This window comes from Mirounga leonina, unplaced genomic scaffold (assembly GCF_011800145.1).
Source record: "Mirounga leonina isolate KUSES-001 unplaced genomic scaffold, KU_Mleo_1.0 Mir_173, whole genome shotgun sequence".
NCBI lineage: Eukaryota > Metazoa > Chordata > Mammalia > Carnivora > Phocidae > Mirounga > Mirounga leonina.
This window is the reverse complement of record NW_023270447.1, coordinates 74,651,404-74,671,465: the sequence shown is the minus strand read 5'-3', so window position 1 is coordinate 74,671,465 and position 20,062 is coordinate 74,651,404. Positions and strand designations below refer to the sequence as shown.

General features: G+C 57.8%; 1 protein-coding gene across 1 annotated transcript in view; it reads right to left on the bottom strand.

The window, feature by feature from the left end:
- The window catches only part of CRYBG2 (crystallin beta-gamma domain containing 2), a 28,092-nt gene extending 9,472 nt beyond the window's left edge, over window positions 1–18,620 (bottom strand). The window contains exons 1-16 of the mRNA XM_035019412.1: window positions 18,186–18,620; window positions 16,068–16,137; window positions 13,791–14,482; window positions 6,644–9,269; window positions 6,160–6,207; window positions 5,971–6,083; window positions 5,678–5,807; window positions 3,660–3,799; window positions 2,710–2,836; window positions 2,431–2,466; window positions 1,950–2,086; window positions 1,665–1,791; window positions 1,222–1,361; window positions 998–1,124; window positions 743–775; window positions 535–647 (exon numbers count right to left, since the gene is read on the bottom strand). Of these exons, the coding sequence (XP_034875303.1) occupies window positions 535–647; window positions 743–775; window positions 998–1,124; window positions 1,222–1,361; window positions 1,665–1,791; window positions 1,950–2,086; window positions 2,431–2,466; window positions 2,710–2,836; window positions 3,660–3,799; window positions 5,678–5,807; window positions 5,971–6,083; window positions 6,160–6,207; window positions 6,644–9,269; window positions 13,791–14,482; window positions 16,068–16,137; window positions 18,186–18,301 (4,775 nt within the window). The 5' untranslated portion in view covers window positions 18,302–18,620. The remainder of the gene's footprint in view (window positions 1–534; window positions 648–742; window positions 776–997; window positions 1,125–1,221; window positions 1,362–1,664; window positions 1,792–1,949; window positions 2,087–2,430; window positions 2,467–2,709; window positions 2,837–3,659; window positions 3,800–5,677; window positions 5,808–5,970; window positions 6,084–6,159; window positions 6,208–6,643; window positions 9,270–13,790; window positions 14,483–16,067; window positions 16,138–18,185) is intronic.
- Window positions 18,621–20,062: the final 1,442 nt, after the last annotated feature.

The following is a 20,062-nucleotide window of genomic DNA, read 5'->3' as shown; positions in this document are numbered from 1 at the left end:
AAGCAATGTGTGGACCTTGTTTGGATCCTGAGAAAAACAAATCAATTTCACAAAGGCACTTTTTTAAGACAATGGGAGAAATCTGAACATGGCCTGGGTATTAGGTAACACTAACAAACTACTGTTAATTTTATTAGCTGTGATAATAAATTATGGCTATGTGGGTTGGGGAGAGTTCTTTCTTACTAGAGAGACATATTTAAGTATTTACCTGTAAAATTTTATGTTGGGTCAGGGATTTTAAATGCTCCACTAAAAAAAAAAAAATAAAAGGCAGCGAGATAGATGAAACAAGATTGGAGTTCTTTATCCTATACTACCTACAAGTTTTACGTTTTCCATTAAACCTTTATTTTGCTTGGTTTGCTTTAAGATTGAATGATTCGGGACAGAATAGCTAATCTCAAGGAAGCCGAAGGAAAGAAATCATTTCAAAGAAAGACCTTCCAGCAGCCTGGATTTCCAAGTTGAGTTAAGCGCGCTCGGGCCGGTGCGGCAGGTGCGCCCCGCTTCTCCCCTCCCCCACGTCCTCACCTGCCCCCGTGGACACGGCAAGACTGGACCTGGAAGCAGGCGGGCAGGGAGGTCTGGTCATCCTCGAAGGAGATGTGGTCGCCCAGGAAGTCGGGGCCGGAGAAAAGCTGAATCTGCAGGTAGAGACATGAAGAGCTGAGAATGGAGGGCGATGGAGTGGGACAGAGAGAATAGGGAAGAGGAGACAGGCCCCGCACCAGCTCCTTACCTTTGAGACAAAGTGCAGATTGTGCTCGCCGACCTGAAGGGAGGGCCCAAAGTTTCGAGACTTAAGGAGGGTACCAGCCTCTAGCCTCAGTTTCCCGACTCTTTCCACAGCAACCCGTCGCTCAGGCCCGTGTTAGCTCCGCCCCTTCTCAGGGGCCCCGCCCCCACGCTCCCCGCTCGTGTCTTCCAGCCCCGCCCCCGCAGCGGCGGGCCCCGCCCAGGCCCCAGGGCCCCGCCCCCCGCGGCTGGCGCGCACCTGCAGGACCGGCTGCAGCGAGGCGAGGGCGCTGTTGCCCGCGCCCCAGTCATAGCAGTTGCGGTACACGCCCTTCTCCAGCACGTACTGCTCCCCGGAGAAGCCCACCTTCTGATAGGCCACCCACCTGCAGGGAGGGCGGGGCCCGGGTCAGCGGGGCGGAGCCGGCGCCTCAGAGGAAACCGCTCCTGGCCCGCCTCGCTCCCGGAGCCGGGGTCACTCACACGCCGCTGAGCACGTGGATGGCCTGCGTGTGGGGGCCGTGTCGCGCCAGCTCCACGTCCGGCAATGCCTCTCTCACCTCCACGCCATGCCCCTCGAAGTCCATGGCCTCAAACAGCACCACGGCCGGGTCCCCAAAGTCCTGGGTCCCAGGGATAGTCAGGTCTCTCCTGCCCACCCACGGAAATCCCTGGGAGTGCCCAGACCCCGGGGACGCAGCCCACCAGGGGACTTTGCAGTAAGGAGATCAGTGTGGCCTGGGGAAGAGCAGCCCGAAGGCAAGAGGCTAGACCTCAGGGAACACTTCCAGGTGCTCTGGAGGACTGGGAAAGAGGACACAAACTCTTCTCTCAACAGATTGTACTTGCGGGCGGGGCGGGGGGTGGGGTGGGAGACGTCTGGCTGTGGCCACAGGCAGAGGGATGGCCCAATTGCCCTTGCTTACCGTCCGGATGACCCGCAGGGAGGTCAGCCCCTCGTCAAAGCCTCCCCAGTGTGACCAATCAGCATACTCCCCCTCCTCCAGCAGATACTGGTGGCCCCGGAAGCCTGCCTTCTGGTAGCCCACCCAGCTGCGGGAAGGCGGAGGCGGACAAACAGACTTGGTCAGGAAGGCCCACGGATGTGTAAGACAGCTGCCCCCACCCCTAGGCAGCCCGGGCCATTCCCCAACCCCACTGTAGAGGCCAGAAGGGAGGATGAAGTAGGAGGAAAGTTTCAGAGTCCTCACCAGCCCCCAAGAACTCGCAGGGACCCCACAGAGACCAGGTGGGGGCTCTGGCTGTCCTCTGGCTGCTGAAGGTTGTAGATGTCTCTGCTCACTTCCCAGCTCTGGCCCTGAAAGCCTGTGGCCTCATAAACCACAACCTGGGGGAAAAGGGGTGGTGTGAGGGTGGTGGGGAGCCGTCTGGACTGAAACACACCCAGCCAGCCCAGGGAGTCCCTGCCCAGCATTAGTTAGCCCAGAGCTAAGTCCTCCCACTCTCACTAAGCTCCATTCTCTTAGGTAACTCCTGTCTCTTCTCTTACCTCTAACCTCCTTACACACCAAAAGCCAGTTCCCAGTGAGCCCATAGGATTCCACCCTCCCAAACCCAGCTTCTGTTCCCCAGCACTCTCCTCCCCTGTCTTCTGGTCCAGACTATGATAGCCACACGCATAGACACATCCCACCCAAAGGCCCTCTTCGACCCTGCAGCGCAGACTCCTACCTTGGGCTCCCCTGGCTTTTCCACACTCGGGCAGCCCTGCAGAGGAGACAGAGCTGAGACACCAGCCCAGAGGTAGAGGAAGAAGACAGATGGGGCTGGTAATCCAGGATTTACTTGATCCTGAGACCCCTAGAAATGGCCAACCCCTTGTCTTCCCTCTGCCCCAGCCCTTGGGCTAATTCCCCCTCTCCCAGATCCCACTCTCAGCAGGAGCCCCCCAGGCCCTGCCTCTTCCCCCAACCTGCAGGATGAGGTAACTTGTGACCACTTGCCCCTTACCAGTCGCATGGGCTTCAAGGAGCCCACCCTGGGGTCTGATGTACCCCAGGCCTCTGAGGTGGGGTACTCTCCAGGCTCCAGGATGCAGGGAGTGTCTTCAAAGAAGGGTTTGGGGTACAGCAGCCACCTGGGGGGGAGGAGGCAGAAAGGCAGCTGTGGCCCAGATAGCCAGGGACACAGATTGGTGGTTGGGGGGAAGGTTTAGAGGGGAGAAGAAGGTTTAGGGGAAGAGGCCCCCATCAAGTCGATGCTGGAGGATATTTCAGACCCCCATAATCTCTTGCAGTAGCCACTCCATCCATCCCCATTCCTCTGGCCTGGCGCTCTCTAATTTCTCACAGCTGGAGAGTTCTTTCCTGCACACATACCTGCTTAGGGGCCCCCAGTAGTTCCCCGTTAGCCCCACAATATAGTCCAGCTGCACAGAGGCCCTTTGATCTGTCTCCCTGCCATACTCCTGGGCCTCACATCTCCCCACCTGCTGCTTTCTTGGGCCAGACTGAACTTCCAAGGCTTAGATCTCTCACCTCTGGGCCTTTGCCGGTGCTGTCCCCTCTGCTAGATATACTCTTCCCCATTCAATTAACAAATATTTAGGGGCATCTACCCCAGGCCAGTCCCTGCTTCAGGCATCAGGGAGAGAGTAGTGAACAAAACATACAAAGTCGCCCATGCCCTGCTCTCATTATGCTGAGATTCTTCTGCGGCCAATTCATCCCAGCTGAGGCGTCTCCTCCTCCAGGAGGGTTTCTCTGACCTCGGGTTGGTTTGGTGCTTTTCTGTGCTCCCCCACCCCAGGACTCCGATCACCACTGCCTTCTTACTTGCGCGTCCCCTCCAGTAGACTAAGCACTTCTTGAGGGCAGGAGTTGTGTCCTGTCACCTCTGGGTCTCCAGCACCCAGCACAATGAATGTTAAATGAAGGGATTCCAGAATTGCCCTGACTCACAGTCCTGCAGAGACAGTGGCAGATTCCACCTGCAGGGGCCTCTCCCGGCCCTGGGAGTCCTCCAAGGCATCCGTTAGCTTCACTTGCTCCCCCTTGAGGCCCTCCTCAGAGTACAAGATGATCTCTGGGCTAATGTAATCCTGCAGAAGAGAGGTGGAAAAGGGAGTGTAAACAGCCCCCCTCAGAGACTACTCCCACCCCGCCCCTAACTGCTTTCCCAAGCCTGTCCAGCCAGGGCCCCAGGGTGCTCCTGGGAGACCTTTGTGGCCATCTGCAAAGAAGCCAGAGGGTGGCTAGAGTGTTCTCTGCAAGGTGGGCCAGACAAGCCTGAGACCAAAGCCATCTCTTTGGTGCTGGACCTTTGGTCCCTGTGACCAAAGTTCCCAGCAGGAGCCTGCCAAGTGCCATAGGCCGTTCGCCTTGCCTCTGGGTAGCCTGATAATCCAACCCAGAGATGAAGAGGGTGGACAGCTGTTTCCTGAGTCTAACTTTGACTCTTCCTTGGTAAATAATTCCTGCCCTAGTCCAGACTGGCTTCTACCTGCATCTTACCCCGGGCAGCAGCGGATCCTCTCTGCATTCTGGGTGTTTCTCTCCCACTAAGAATCATTTCATTCCCTCACCCCTTCAGCAAACGCTTATGAAGCCCCTACTGAGTGCAAGGCACTTCGCTAAGGGCATGTCCTACTCCATCTCAGTTGGCCCTCTCAACGGGCGTTCTTACTCCATTCACAGGCTAGGAAAGTGAGGCTCAGCGAAGTTAGGCGGCCCACCCGAGGGCACAAAGCCTGGACGTAGCAGGGCAAAGAACAGAGCAATGTAGTTTTTGTTCACTGTTGCAACCAGCACCTCCCACAAGCCGGCACACACTCGGCGCCCAATCCATGCTGAATGAATGAAATGAAACTAGGGCCACCTGACTTCAAAGCTCTCGTTTTTTCTCTTCTATCTCGTTACTTCCTACATGAAGATGAATTTATTGTGAGAAGCTCACAATAAACTGTCCACAAACATTTGTGTGTTTCTGGAGAGGCTTTCAAAACCATTCCCTCCTTTGCATAGCTGGGCCACTGCCCTGGTTATGACTCGTCAGCTCTCGCCCTCTTACCCAGAGGATTGCAACAGCTCTGTCTTGGAGTTATTCGTACTTTAATTAAAAAAAAAAAAAGTCTGATAGGCCCTGCTTTTAGAGTTAGGGCTTTCTCTTCTCCCTAGTGGCCAAGACGGTTTTGTCAAGCTTAAGTTTGGTAGTTTGTAAATTTGTGGTACAAAAACAGTATTGTTTTTTCCCACTTTACAGATATGAAACTATAATGTTGACTGTGCCTTTTCAAACCACACACCTCTCCCTTCAAATTCAGAGGTGCCCCTCACCTGGAAATCACAGCCCTGCCTGGTCTTCCTGAGTCCTGGATTTCTCCTCCTGGCAGCCAGAGGGATGTGTATAAATCCCTAATCTGATTATATGCTTTTCCTGCTTCAAGTCCCACCCTCATACCCTACCTTGACCATGAGTCCTGCAGGGCAGAGAGCAGGTCTCCCCCACCCACCCACTGCCTGGCATGGTGCCTGGTACACAGCAGACATTAACCAGGATCTGTGAGCAAATGAACAAACATCCTAGCACCTTGGGTCTGACCATGGGCCTGAGATCCTGGGCCTGGGGGCGGGGGGGGGGGGGTTGGGCCAGCACCCACAGCCACTCCCACCCATTTCTGTTGCTCTAACCGAACCCTTCTCCAAGTCCAGCTCAAATTTCCCCAGGCTGCTCTCCCAAGCTGGGGCTTGGCCTCTGTCTGCCCCCTGCGTCCCCAAGCCACGCTGAGGTCCCCAGAACTCCTTTCTTCCACAGGTGGGGCTCTGAGGTCAGGAATCCATAGTAAGCCCCCTTCAGGCTCCTCACCCATATGAGTTCTCCCGGCCATTCCAACTCCAGGCACCTGAGGGTGTCCCCATCCTCAGGGCCTGGAGCCTGGGGAAGACGGGGCAACATCTGGTGCCCACTCCCAACCACTCACCCGGACAACCCGCCTCAGGGAGCCAATGCCTTGGGTGCTCCACGCTGGCCCCGAGACTCCTAAATTCGCATCTCCTTCAGGCAGGACCAGCTTCCGGCCCCGGAACTCTGGCTCTTCGTAGAGCATCCAGCTGTGGGCACAGAGACCCAGGGTCACTGGTGGGGAGAGGATGTAGCCACAAAGCAGGATGGCTGAAGGGGTTTCTGCCAGGTTGGCCTAGGTACATCTCACCACCCTGACATCCCCCAGGTCCACAAGCAGCCCCCTGCCTCGCCTTGGCAGTCAGCACTCACCAGCCTCGAACCACCCTTACAGAGGCCATGCAGGCCCAGCCAGAGGTGTCGGCAGTGTCTTCCCAGACCTCCCTGCTGCTGCCTTGGCAGCCAGGCTCTGAGAAGAGGATCATCTAGAGAGGACACAGAGGGAATCCTCAGGCCCTGTCCCCAGATCCCCGCCTCCCCCATGGCCTCCCCCTTCCTTACCTTTCCAGGCCTGATGTTCAGCTTGCCCTGGGTCTTCAATGCTGGGCTCTGGCATGGAGGGAGGTGATAAAAAGTCTTACGGTGTGGCCTCCTTACTGCCTCCCCGCAACCTGTCATTCCAAGGATCCCACATGTTCCCTATTGGCCTCCACTCCCAAAGAGCTGGCCCACAGAGAATGTCACCAACCTCCAGGGACCTCATCACCCCATCCCAGGGGGTGAATGCCTATCACTCCCTTTCCCCAGCTTCCAAGAGATCAGAGCCACTAAGCCCTTTGGACTCCACAGCACAAGCCTTCTGCTGTGTGAATAGGGAAACTGAGGCCCAGAAAGATGTAGCTTGTATAAGATCACACTGAACTAGACATCACCAAGCCTCTGGCTTCTTGAGGCTCTCTTCCCAGTGCCACGATCCTCATACCATCCAAACCCTGCCCCAGATGAGGCCAGGAGCCCTCCCTTGCTCATCGAAGGCCTCACTCACCCACCCCTCCGGGGGCCGGGCACAAGCAGGGTTCTCCAGCAGTGGCCTTTCACTGCACAGCAGGGGCAGCTGTCCTGGCACCTTCCTGAGCCCCGGTGTCATGTGGGGTGTCAGAGCAGATAGTTTTGTGCCCAGTGGTTCCGAGGTGGGGGCCTCCTGCGTGGTGGGCACCAGACCACCAAAGAGAAGGCTGCCTCCAAGACGGGAAGGGGGCCTGCCCCCTGCTTGCCACTCTGGCCTCAGCTCTGGGTGGGGGCCCTTGGCATCTGCCACATGTTTCTTCATCATCTCCAGAGGAGAACAAGAGACCTGGGAGGGCCTCGCAGGGCGAGAGTCCCAGGAGGGGTTGGACCCGGCTTTCTCCTGTCTGCGTTGGAGCTTCTCGTCGTCGCTTAGGTAGGGGTTCTCTGGTTCTTCCTCCTCCTCTTCCTCCTCCTCTTTCCCTTCTAGTGTGGGTGCCTCCTGGGGGCTGGGTCCCAGCACCCCTGGTCCGGGCTGGTCCTCCTCGATGGCGGGCAGCGTAGCATACATAGCCAGGTAGGAGGAGCGGGGGGCTCGTGGCAGCCGGTGAGTGCGGAGGATCTCGGGGGGCTCCATGCTCCGCAGAGTGTCCAGGAAAATCTCCAGGTCAGCAGCCAGGGCCACCTCCTCCTCCCTGGATGTCTCTGGGAACATCTTGCCCTCGGTGGAGTCAGGGACAAGCTGGGCCTCCAGGCTGGCCTCTACTCCCATCAGCACTGGAGCAGGTGGGCCTCCTGGGCTGGGGGACACCTTGCCCCCTGAGGAGGGGGCAGGGAGAGCAGCAGCGTCCTGGACAGCCACTTTCTGGGTGGGAGATGGGGCAGCAGAAGCACCAGGACCCTGGACAACCTCTTTCTGGGTGGGGGATGAGATGCGGCTCACTTCAGAGCCCTCAACAGCCTCTTCCTTTTGGGGTGATGGGATAGTGGAAGCAGTCAGGCCTCGAACAGCCTTGTTCTTGCTGAGAGAAGAAGCAAGGCTGCCGTTAGTACTGTGAACAGCCTCTTTTTGGGTGCTAGGGCTGCCTTCTGGGGCCTGGACAACCTTGGTTGGCTTGGGGGATGAGGTGGCAGGAGCACCAGGGCCCTGCTCAACCTCCTTCTGGGTGGGGGATGGGTCAGCCTGGACACCGGGGCCCTGCGCTACCTCCTCCTGGGTAAGGGAGAAGATAGGGACATTTTCAGAGTCCTGAACAAACTTATTCCTTGGGGAGGATGGAGCAGAAAGCCCTCCTGAGCTTGGGACTGCCTTCCTTCTTGTAGAGGTTGGCGGAAGAGGCTGTCCAGGGACTGTAACAACCACCTCGCTCTTCACCTTGGGCAGTATGGTGGCAGGAGAGGGATCTGTGAACCCTTCCCTTTTTACAGAGGGCAGGGCCTGGGGTCCCCTGGGCTTGACAGTGAGCTGGGTCCTGGGGTGAGTGGGCACTGCAGGCTGCTCTGGGGGGCGGACTGGGTCCAGGGAGGGGGTACGGGTCTGGCGTCTGGGAGAGGAGGGTGACAGTGCATGGCCCTGAGAAATCTGGAGAGGGGGCTGGGTGGAGCTGGAGACCCCCTGCACCCTTGGGACCTCATGGGCTCTGGAATCTGGGGCTCTGCTCCGGTCTTGGTCTGGGTGAGCTGCAGGGACTTCCTGGTTCTGAGGTGCGTGAACATCCTCTGGGATGCGTGCAGGGACCAGAGCAGGTTTGTCCTTTGGCTCTGCCATCCCTGTCTCAGGGAGCTTCCCCGAGGCCACACCCCCTGTGCCACCGCCCAGACCCGGACTCCCTGGCACAACCGCCATGGGCCTGGGAAGCCGGCTGGCGGGGGTGCTACGCTCAGCAGGCACAAGGCTACTTAGCAGCTCCCGGGCTTGACTGCGGCTTGGTGAGCCCCCGGCCTGGGGGCTCACCACCACCGCCCGTACGGCGCGAACAACTTTGCGGCCCCTCAGCAGGGCCTCGCCCGACAGCATCGGCCCCGCGGTCACGGAGCTGTTCACCCGTCGCTCCAAGTGCCCTCCCACCACCACGGTGGTCTGCATGGTGCGTGTCACCCGACGTTCCTCGAGGATCCGGGGGCTCCCGCTGATGAGACTGACACCTGGGTGGGGGCTTGGCTCACGGGGCCCAGGCAGGGGCACCAAAATCTCAGTCCTGGCCACGGCTCCCAGGTGTGTTGGCTCAGTCCTGGGCTCTGGGGGGCGGCCATCACCCTGGCCTACCGCCTCCTTCAGCCTTCCCACTGGCCTTTTCTCCTTAGGGAGTAGCGTGTACTTCTTAGAAAAGATGGGCCCATGGCTCTGGCAGCTCTTGGAGCGGGACCCATCCCGGGGTCCCTGGTAATTTACAGTCATTTCTTCCCGTGTTGCAAAGCCGTTGACTTCCTCTCGACAGTGGCTGTACTCGAACATCTCCCGGGGGGCTTCTGTCTGCTCCCCCGACACCAGGGACATCTTGTGAAAGCGGTGTCTCATCTCTTCCTGGGCAGGGGGCAGCCGCCGCCACATCAGCATGGTGCTCACCACTGGGGCCTCAGCCTGAGCCTGGGGCCCGCCTGCCTCCTCCATGTTGCGCCCTGGCAGCCTGTCCTGAGGTGTCCTCGGCTCCCTGTGCTCCAGCTCCCTGCAGATGTTGCCAGAAGAAGAGAGATAGGGTCAGGGGGTGGGGAGGGTGGCTCTCGGCAGTACAGAGTAATGACCCCTGCCAAGCTCAGGCTCGGTCACCCCAGGCAACTCATTTGACTTTCTGGACCTTTGTTTCTTCACCTGTAAAATGGGCGTGCTACTCCCAGCTCTCCCACCATCTCCCCACTTTCAGATGATCCCCAATGCCAGGGTCCTTCAAGGGGTGAAGCTGAGGCCTGAGCCTGGAAGGAGAGAGAAGGGAGAGAGCAAAAAAGCCTATGGGTCGGACTCACTGGTCTATGGATGGGGCTGTAACTCTGCCCAAGGAGCCCTGGGTCTAGTCCTCCAGAAGCCAGAAACTAGAAAACCAGGCAACTGTTCTGACCCTGATCATGACCATGATAAGGGGAGGGAAGGAAAGATGGGCTGTGGCCTCCGGCAAAGCTGAGCTTCCCCTGACCCGATCGCTTCCTAGCTGGATGACCTTGGGCCAGCCACTTCTCCCCTTCAAGCTTCATGGGCCAGGCACCTTGCTAACTGCTTTATGTTCATTGTCCTTCTGAATCTTCAAAAGAATCCCATGCATTTGATACCTCAAAGAATCAATTATAAACAAACATTCCCATTTTGTAGATGAGGACAAAAAAGGCTCAGAGAGGTTAAGAAACTTGACCAGAATCACACAGCGGCAGAGGCAAGACTTGAACCCCAGCCCTAAGCACTGGACCACCATACTAAACTCCCTAATGTAATAATTATCTGGTGAACCAAGACTCTACGGTTTGGAGGTTTACTTTTAAAGGGGGCCATAGTAGTCCTGGAGGGACCACCCAGGCCCCACTCCAACTTCCAGGCTGTGCTGACCAGGACAATCCTATTCTGAGATCCCAAGGACCCAAGAGGTCAGGCTGTTCATCCTCAGCCTCAGGTCGAGCCTGTCTTCAGGGCCATGCCTCTCCAAGAGGCAGCCCCCAGGCCATTTATAAGGGGAGTTAAGGCCAGAAATGTACCGCTGTCCCCACCTCCCCTCCCCCATCTCTATCTTCTTCTCTCCTGAGAAGCTGGTGGAACCCAGAACTTTGATCCTGCTCTGTGGCCCTAGCAGTGACTCAGATTTTATGAGGAACAGAGATGAAAGGGGCTGAGGCCCAGGGAAGCCTGACTTGACTCCAGAACCTTGGGAGCTCGGACAGGGTCTGAGTGGCCCTGGAAAAGCCTTTCGTAGGGGGAAGGTGGGGAGCTGACATGAATCCCAAACCCTTCCCCAGACCAGAATTCCTGAGAGCAGGACACAACCAGACACCTGTGGCTCTAGATCAGAGCCCTTTGCCCGAGGCCGCGACCCCCTCCCATCCTCACTAAGGAGCCCCTTTTCTTCCAACAGAACCTTGTCCTGCTTGCTGGGACTACTGCCAAGGAGCTTCACCCACTCACTGAGCCCCCTACTGAGTCTCCTCTTTATTTCTGCAATAATAATAACTAGGATTTCACTGAGATTCCCTGCCCCTGAGGGCATTAAGTGGCAGAGCCTGGGTTCTAAGTCATCGATTGACTGATTGACTGATTCGTTCATTCAGGGCTAATTGTGTTAGGTGATGTGCTGGGCCCTGGTTTGGTTCACCCAAAGGTGGTATCCTAGGAGTCCAGGGGTCCAAAGAACTGGACCTAAAAACAGGAACCACATTTGGAAGGCCCCATTGGTTTTGGCAAAGCAACAAGAAGAGCTTCAAAGGAAGCCATTGGTCATCAGATCAGATACTGTAAATGACCTCCCAGCAATCAAAATTCCACGCCTTTCTCAAGCCAGCCCAGCCCCTGAACAACACTCCTGACAGTCCCTCATTCCATAAACATGTGGTCATTGGCTTCTGCTTGCACACTTCTGGGGATACAGAGGTCACCATTTGACAGCTGACCTGTCCTATCCCTGGAGAGTCATGACTGCTAGAGTGTTCTTCAAACTATGCTGGAATCTGCCTGTCCATAGCACCCCTTTCGTCCTTGCTCTGAAGACACACCCCACTGACCCAGGATGCCTCTCCTAGGCTAGCAGAAGTCCTCATCCCCAGAGCCCTCTCTTCTTCAGGGCCCCAGACCAGAAATGGGTCTGTTGGCAGGGTGACTGTGACCTCCAAACAAGGTGTGTGGGGCGGGGAAAGGGAGAGGCTGAGGAGGGGGCGGGGGGAGTGTGGGAAAGAGCGTGGTCTAACCCAACAAGTCCTGGATTCTCCCCGCTTCCCTGTGAGTCACCCCCAAACTAGGCCAAACCAGTCCACAGGCCCATAGGCCCACAAACACATGCTGCGTCACAAAGGCTCACCCCGACACCAAGACAGATATCAGCACAGTCCCACCGAGTCACACGGGCGCCAAACCAGTGCACTTACGCAGACTTGGTCAGACACGGTTACACACACTCAGAGAGACTCAGTGGACACACGAGGCACACACACACACACCCAGAAACACACAGACACAGTGACACGTGTCCCCATTCACAATACACACGGTCAACTCGCAGCCCTCCTCCTCCTCCTCGTGAAATCCGCCTGCACTCAAGCACAGACACATGGACGCATGCATGTCTTCCACAGCCCCACGTGTAGCCCCGACTGTGCCCCACCTCCCCGCCCCCCAACATCTGCCAATCCTCACCCAGGAATGCTTCCCCCAGAAAGGGGTCATCGAAGGATGATATCCCCAGAGGTCGGCGGCCGGCCTCTCTAAGTGAGCCCCTAGCCTCCAGCCAGAGTCTGTCATTAGCTACCTCGTCCCAAAATAGCCAGGGAGTGGCAGGTCGCGCCCGAGTCCCCTCAGCCAAACCTGCTGCTTCTTCCTTCTCCTCTCCAAGGCCTGCCTCCTCTGCCCACCTTCCCTCTCTCTGCAGCCCTTCTCTCCCAGCTGGGGCACCCAAGCAGGTCCCTGAGCCAGCCTGGGTCTCACCTCTCTCTTTCTTGTCACAGGTCGACATACCCTGACTCCTGCTCCGGGGCCTGGGCGTTCCTGATGCTGCCAAATCCACCTCCATGGGGTCACTGAAAACCCTGTACAGCAACCACTCAACCCTCCACGGACGGCACAGGGCCAGCAAGCCCTCTGGGAGAGGCAGGAGAAAGTGGTGCTTAGAGCACAAGCGTCCAGGTTCAAGTTCTGACCCCTTGACTTTCTAGCTGACTTTGGGCAAGTGATGTGACCTCCCTGAGCCTTAGTTTCCCTATTGCAATGGGGGCAGTCAACAAGATTAGTCCTGCTTCATGGGGCTTTCTGAGGATTTAAAAGAATTATGCTTAGGGGGCGCCTGGGTAGTACAGTCGGTTAAGCTTCTGACTCTTGGTTTCGGCTCAGGTCATGATCTCAGGGTCGTGGGATTGAGCTCTGTGCTCAGCAGGGAGTCTGCTTTGAGATTCTCTCTCTCCCTCACCCTCTGCCCCTCCCTCCTGTATGAGCATGCTTGCCCTCTCTCTCTCTCTCTCTCTTTAAAATAAATAAATAAATCTTTTAAACAATAAAAATAAAAAGAATTATGCTTAGAAAATAAGCCATGGGGCCCCTGGGTGGCTCAGTCAGCTAAGCATCTGCCTTCGGCTCGGGTCATGATCCCATGATCCTGGGATCGAGTCCTGCATTGTGTCGGGCTCCCTACTCAGCAGGGAGCCTGCTTCTCCCTCTCCCTCTGCCTGCAGCTCCCCTTGTTTGTGCCCCCCCGCCCGTCAATAAATAAATAAAATCTTAAAAAAAAAAACCCAAAAAACAAAAAACCAAGCCAGAAATAACAGCCACCACCATCATCATTAGGAACTTTTCAGAGCCCTCTTTGAGCCCCACTGCCCCTTCCTGGTGGCCCTAGAGACATCACCCCCTCCTCGGTGAGTTCTAGGGGACCCACCCTTCCACCTCTGGGCCTACCAGGCAGATCCAGGAGAGTCATTTCAACACAAATAAAAACTGAGGCTTGGGAACCTCGCGCCTGTTCCTGTGGTCACCACCCAAGGGCCAGGTGGGGTCGTTAATGCTGCGACTAAGGCGTTAGTAACAAGCATCCCTGCTATTTGGGCGGCCCAACTCCCTGGAGTTCAAAGCATGTCCTGTGACCACCTCTGCCTTCCTCATCTCCAGCTACCAAATCTACTCAACAACTCAAGTCCCAGAGAGGTTAAGCAGCTTATCCCAGGACACCCAGCCGTTTGGCTGGGCACCTATTCCCAGACTGGGTCTGTGGGGGGTATTGCTGAGAAGAAGGTGACCCTCCCCCATCCCCTCCATGACAGGCTATCCCTCTCTCAGGTAGACAGAGGAGAAGAGTGGCAATAGTCCGCGGGAGGTAGCCTGTGGCTGAGGGGAGGGAGAGGAGCGCAGAGTGGGGTGGGCAGGAGATGGCACAGTCAGCTCATGCTCAGGGAGCTGAATGAATGGGCCTTGAGTTGAAAAAGCCCAGAAACCAGGCAGAGACCCAAGAGGGGGCAGCCAGGCCAGTTTCCCCTCCCGCTGTCGCCCCATGTGGGGACCGACCTCTACTCACCGTCCGTGTGGGGACCCGGGTGTCCAGTGGGCCCAGTGCTCCTGTTGCTGGGCTGTGGCCTCCTGATGCGGCGGGGCGCTCAGTCGGGGCTCCTGGGGCAGGTCTGTGGGGCACCCCGTGACGGGGCGGGGCCCCTGGGGAGGATCCTGCCAGCCCCTGGATTCCTCAAGGCCGCAGGGGTGGAGAGCTGGTTGGGCCGGTTTAGGTTCCCCACCCACCTCCCCAAGTGCCTGCCCGTGCCCCTGGAGGGTGACAGTGATGTGGTAGCGGGTCCTCCTGGCAGAGGGACACTGGTGTAGGGTCCGGGCTGGATGTGGCAGGGCTGGCCCTGGTGTGACAGCCTCGCCCTTTGCCCCCTCTGCCGTGGGGAAGGACGCTGGGCGGGGCAGCAGGTTTTCCAGGTTGCCTGGTGGCTCAGGCCTCGCAGGAACCTCGGGGGCAGTGCCTGGGGTTCGCGGGCAAGCGCAGCCTGGGGTTCCTTGCTCCAAACTTCCAGGAGCTGGCACCGGGCCTGAGGGGCTCTCCAGTCCCACGGAGGCATAGTTGGCCAGGTCAGAAGCACTGCCCACAGCTGGCCTCTGTAGGCGCCCCAGGGGCTGAGGGGGCTCCCCTGAGCTGTGTCGTCTCCTCCGAAGCCAGGAACCACAGCTCCCTGCCCGAAGGTCCCATTCTGAGCAGCTGTGGGACTGGGCCTAAGGGAAAGCAGAGGCAGGGGACTGGTGACGGCACTTCTCCCTACCCTCCAAGCTCCCTCCTCACCCTTGACTGCCCTCCTGGGCACAGGAGAAGCTGAACAGGACTTTGACACCAAGCAGAGCTGCCCTAAGGGCCACGAGAACTGGACAAAGGGTAGAGCTCTGGGAAGGCGCTCAGCATTTCACTTACCCCCTTCCGTTCTGCATATGAGGGAAGTGAGGCCCAGAGGGGACACTGACTTGACTAAAGTCACTAAGTGAGGGCTCAACTCTCAGGCCAACTGCCACCTTCCCAGGCATCCACAGGCCTCTGGCCCTTTGGCAGCAGCTTCTCTGGGGATTAGGGGCTGCATGGACGTGCCTGGTACGAGTGTCTATGGCCTCTGCTGACTCCAGGCTTCCAGAGGGCTTGTAGCCAATGCCCCCCCACCCCGTCCCCCGACCCCCGTACTCTAGCAGCCTGAGATTCCCAAGCACACCTGGGAGGCACCTGGGCATAAAGATATACCTGGGCCATGAGGGATCCAGGGAAGAGGGTTCCCCTGAAAGTGGGACAAACCTACCTCCATCTGCTATCTTCCCCTGGGGCCCAGCCTGGCTGTGGGAGTGAGGGGAGAGGGCCATATGGACACTGCTCCCAAACCACTAATTTTCAGGGACAGGCTTGTGTCCTTGGCAACAGAGGAGCCAAGTCTGGGGTCAAAAGTCCTCCTAGCAGGGGCCCTTGATCCCAAATACCTCAATTTACTCATCTGTGAAATAGGTACAGCCTCTTGCTCCCAGGGGCTAAATACCTCAAGAGACAGGAGGGCACCATGATTAATGTGGGGGCCTGGAGCCAGGCAACCCAGGCTCAAATCGCAGCTCTGCTACCTCCCAGCCACAATCTCAGTTTCCTCGTGTGTAAAATGGGTATGATAATAACAGCACCTGCTTCCTGGGAGTGCTGCGAAGACGGTATGAGATAAGCCGTGCAGAGTAACCAGCACATAATGAGTACTCAATTAAATGCGAGTAATTACTAATGGTATTCGGGACCACAGACACATGGCTGCTTGAAGGACCGCCAGAGGAGGCCTTCTGCTCCTCCAAAGGGAGGACACCCTGTTACTGTTCAAGCCATGGCTCAGGTCCCCACTGAAGATGGGAAAACTGTGGCCAGAAGGTTAAACCACCGCCCAGCTTCACCCCTGGGGCTCCGTGCCAGGAAGTGGCGAAAGAGGGCCGGAGAGGAGACAAGGTCAAGCTAAAGGAGGGAGTGCAGAAAGGGGCCTCCTGGGCACAGGCACTGAGTAGGAAGCTCAGGCTTCCAGAGCATCTAGGTCCCTTGCTGGATGTCCTACACCCATGACTTTCTTTTTCACGACAACTCTGAGCGGCATTCTTGTCCCTATTTTGCAGATAGGGAAACTGAAGTGGGGAGTGATCTCCGCAGGGTCACACAGTGAATCAGTGGCAGAGGGAGGATTAGAGAGCTCCAGGTGCCTGACTTGTTAAGTCAGGGTTCTCAGGGCTGGCCCAGCCCCTCCCAGAGCTTCTGACCCCCCTCCCTCCCCTCCCACCACATCGGATTCTCTCTTACCTTGAGGCTGACGTTGCTGGTGCTGCCCAGGCCCTGGGTTAGGTCAGGGCAGCTCCGGCCACCCCAGGGCCTAGGAAGGAAGCACAGGGAAAGGAGTGAAGTAGCCTCTTCCCCTCCCACCCTCAGACTGGACCCTGGGGCCCTCCCCTACTTCTCTCAGGGCACATAGGCAGGATGAGCTCCTGAAACCTTAGGAGTGAGTGGGGCAAGGTCTACGCAGCAGCCTCCCTTCTGCTCCCTCCCCCAGCTGTCTACTCCCCAAAAGAGAGAAAGAGACAGGAGATGAGCTTGAGACAAGAGTGGGGACTAGGTCTGTAGCAGGACCAGAATATAGAAAAAGAACAGCACCTCAATAATTCCAAAGCCTGCCATTTGCTGAGGCCCTCCCAGCGCCAGGCTTAGCCTTAGGTATGGCGCTCACGTGATCTCCTTCAAGCCTCACAATAATCCTAGAAGGTGGATATTATGTCCCTATTTTTCAGATAAGGAAACTGAGGCCCAGAAAGGTGAAGTGACTTGCCTGGAGTCACACAGCTGGTGAGCCTGGGAGTTAGGACACTAGGACTGTCCCATTCCAAAGGCTGGTTGGACATCATGGCACTAATGGGGGCAAGATGGGGAAAAGTGCCTTGACTGCCTGCCGCCCCCCACCCTGCCCCTGCCCAGGGGCAATCAGCAGGGCTCAGAGAGGCCTGGGCCTTAGTGCTGGAGTCCCATTACCACATCTGGTGAGAACCAAGTACAAGTGCACGCATGGGATGTATCATTACGCTGACCCATGAGCATGCACAGTCCCTCCCCTGTCCTCCCAACCCCTGACTCACCAGCATGCCAACCCTGCCTCCTCTCAAGCGGGGGGGGGAAAGGGAGGGGCAGTGCCACCGGGGGCCTATAGGGCAGGTTCCTGCCAGACCAGGTAATGGGAGAGGGCGTGGCTTCCAGGTGGGGGCGGGCAGGGCAGTGGCAGGGTGTGGGTACCCCCTGGGGCACCCAGGCTTCCAGGCTTTCCAGGGTGGCTAGGCCCTCCCCTCCCCTCCCTCTTCGGTGTGAGAGAGCAGTACAAACCCCTCCTCTCCCTCTGCACCCGCCCAGTCCTCAGGTACCCCACCTCTCCCAGGGCTGCTAAAACAGCTGTGTCATGATAAGATCAGAACAAATTGCCTGGTAACTAATAGATACACAACACCTGGTGCCTGGAAGCACATTCCATGCTCTTTTCAGATACAGGGCCCGTGAGCCACTGGGGGCCTCTTCACTATCCCTCCCAGCCATTCAGCTTTGCCATCCAGAGCCTTTTTCCTTCCACTTAGACAGTAGCTATCAATGAGTGCGCTCAGAGAGAGGAAGCAATTTGTTCAAGGTGACCAGGCCAGTGGCACCTAGGGTTAGGACGGAAGTCTGGCCCCCTGGCTTGCAGTCCTGAAATCTCCCCAGGCAAGAGAGCAGCCCAGCGCTTCAGGACACGGGCTCTGGAGTCGGACTGCTTAAGCTCTAACCCCGCCCCCACCACTTCCCTGCTGTGTGACCAGGCAGGTGACTTCACCTGTCTGAGCCTCCGTTTCCACATCTGAACCACATGAACTACCTGCCTCATGGAGCTGCTGTGCGGATTAAATGAGATAATCCAGGTAAGGCAGGATGCAAGAGGCACATAAAGGTTTATTGTTACTACAGTCTGGGATGACAGGGGAAACCGTCCCCGTGGCATCTGAGGGCAAACGCAGCGCCGTCGACGACAACTCAGGTGCCTGTCGTGCTCAGGACAAAGGGAATGCAGACCAGAGGGAAACTGGCCTGTGACGTGACAAAGTCCACGGGGGCAGGGGGAGCTCCTACGTTTGCCCTTAAACTGGCTCTGGAGAGGAAATCATTATCCACGGGCCGTCGCCTGACTTCGGGAATTGCCAAAGTTTCAAAAGAGCGCAGGTACTTTCTAAAGACCATGTTCACATTCATATATCCAAAATCGTAGTACACTGACACGTATATTTTTATGCTCAGACAGTCATACACGCTTATTTGAACATCCACTACCCTCTAACACACACACACACACACACACACACACACACACACACCCCTAGGGGCGCCCCTGCAGCCCTCCTCCATCCCCCTCACCTATCCCGGGCTCTGGCCTCCTCCGGGGTCCGATTCCCCCGGCGCTCCCTCCGGAGCCCCAGCCTGGCCAAGCCGCGGGCCAGGCGCGCCCCCAGACTCCCGTGCCGCTCGGCCATGGCCAGGGCAAGGCTCCGGGCTCCCGGGCGCCACAGCGCTCGGGGGCCACGGGGGCCACCCGGATCCGCTCCTCAGCAGAGAAACGCCTTCTCCGGCCCGCCCCCTTGAACAAACAGCGGCCCCGCCCGCAGTCCGTGCGGGCGGGGGACTGACCCAGAGGCGGCCCTTGCCCCCAGACATGGGGTGCGTTCTGCAGGGGTCGCTCCGCCTGTGCCCCACTTCTCCTCCCCGCTCTTGCCGTGCTCTCCGCACGGTCCGCGCTACTTCCTTAGGTCTCGGGGGGCTCCAGGGGCACACCGGGGGCGAGCGGCCCCCGAGCTGGCCTTGCACGAGGTGGGCAGGAAAGGGGAAACTCGGGCGAGCGGGGGCCGGACGCGGGGCTGAACGACGGTCGTCCCTCCCCCCGAGAAGGAGGGGCTAGAACGCGGGGGCGAGGTCGAGACGGGAGGGGGCATGGTCTTGTCGAGCGGATGGGGCCTAGCCCGAGGGGTTGGCCTCTGGCGCAGGGCCAAAGGGGTGACGGGGTGGGCTTTAAACCCGGACCTCGATTAGGGGATGAGAGAGGCCGAAGCCGACCCCGCCGTTGCCCCGCCGCGGTGGGCTCCTGAGAGTTCTCGCGCGCTCCCGCAGAGCGTCCGACAGAGCGCGAAGCTCGCCCAGTCCCCGGGTGGGGAAGTCGCTTTCAACCCCCTGGGGGCGCGAATGGAGGCCCCTGCTGGAAGTTGGCCAGCTATTATTATTTAAGAATTTTATTTTGTATTATTTTTTAAAAAATTTATTTGTTTGAGAGAGAGAATGAGAGACAGAGCATGAGAGGGAGGAGGGTCAGAGGGAGAAGCAGACCCCCTGCTGAGCAGGGAGCCGGATGCGGGGCTCGATTCTGGGACTCCAGGATCGTGACCTGAGCTGAAGGCAGTCGCTTAACCAACTGAGCCACCCAGGCGCCCCGGCCAGCTATTATTATTTAATAATGGCTACTGTTTATTGTGATTATAACCTGGTTCTCCTGCTTCCCAGGCAGTAAGTACCCTTTCCCACCTGATGCTAACTCCCGAGTCCCCCGGGGGTGCAGAATACCTTGCACATCTGAGGGGATCCTCTGGGACTGCAGGGAGAAAGGTCACTAGGAGGGTCCTAGTTCCTCAGGTTCTCTTTGCCAGTTCTTCCCTTATACTCCTTGTAGGGCCTCTACACCTTCTGTGGACTCGTACCTCCTTAGCCCTTTGCCTTCTGTGGTGAGTGGTCCTGGCACACAGGACGACCTCGTGTTTCTGGGTCATGAATGGACATTGACCTCCTTGTGTTCCTGCCCCTCCACCCCCACGGGGGGCTCAGATCCTGGCATGTACAGAGGGAGAAGCACACCCCACCTACCTGACCATGGCAGGGAGTACCAGCTAAGGAGGCACACTGGCTTCCTAGGAGCTGTGAGACAGGAAGGTGGTGGGAAGCAGCAGACATACATCTGGGCAGGTGCTGGAACATCTGCTCAGGAAAGAGAGCAGTGTGCCCAGTGCTTGGCAGCACAGTCTGTGCCATGCGGAGCCCTGGAAGGCTGGACTATCCATTGGCAAGCTGAGATGGGAGGGCCAAGTCCCAGACACGGAGAAGGACCCAAATCCAGCTGATGTGGATGGCTGCAAGCACCCACCCCGTGAGCGGGCATCACAGGCTCTCCCTGGCTGTGTTCTCTGACCTGCTTCCAGGTGAGGTGTGAAGTCTGACAGATACACAGTTGCTTCCTCCCTCCCCAACGCGCC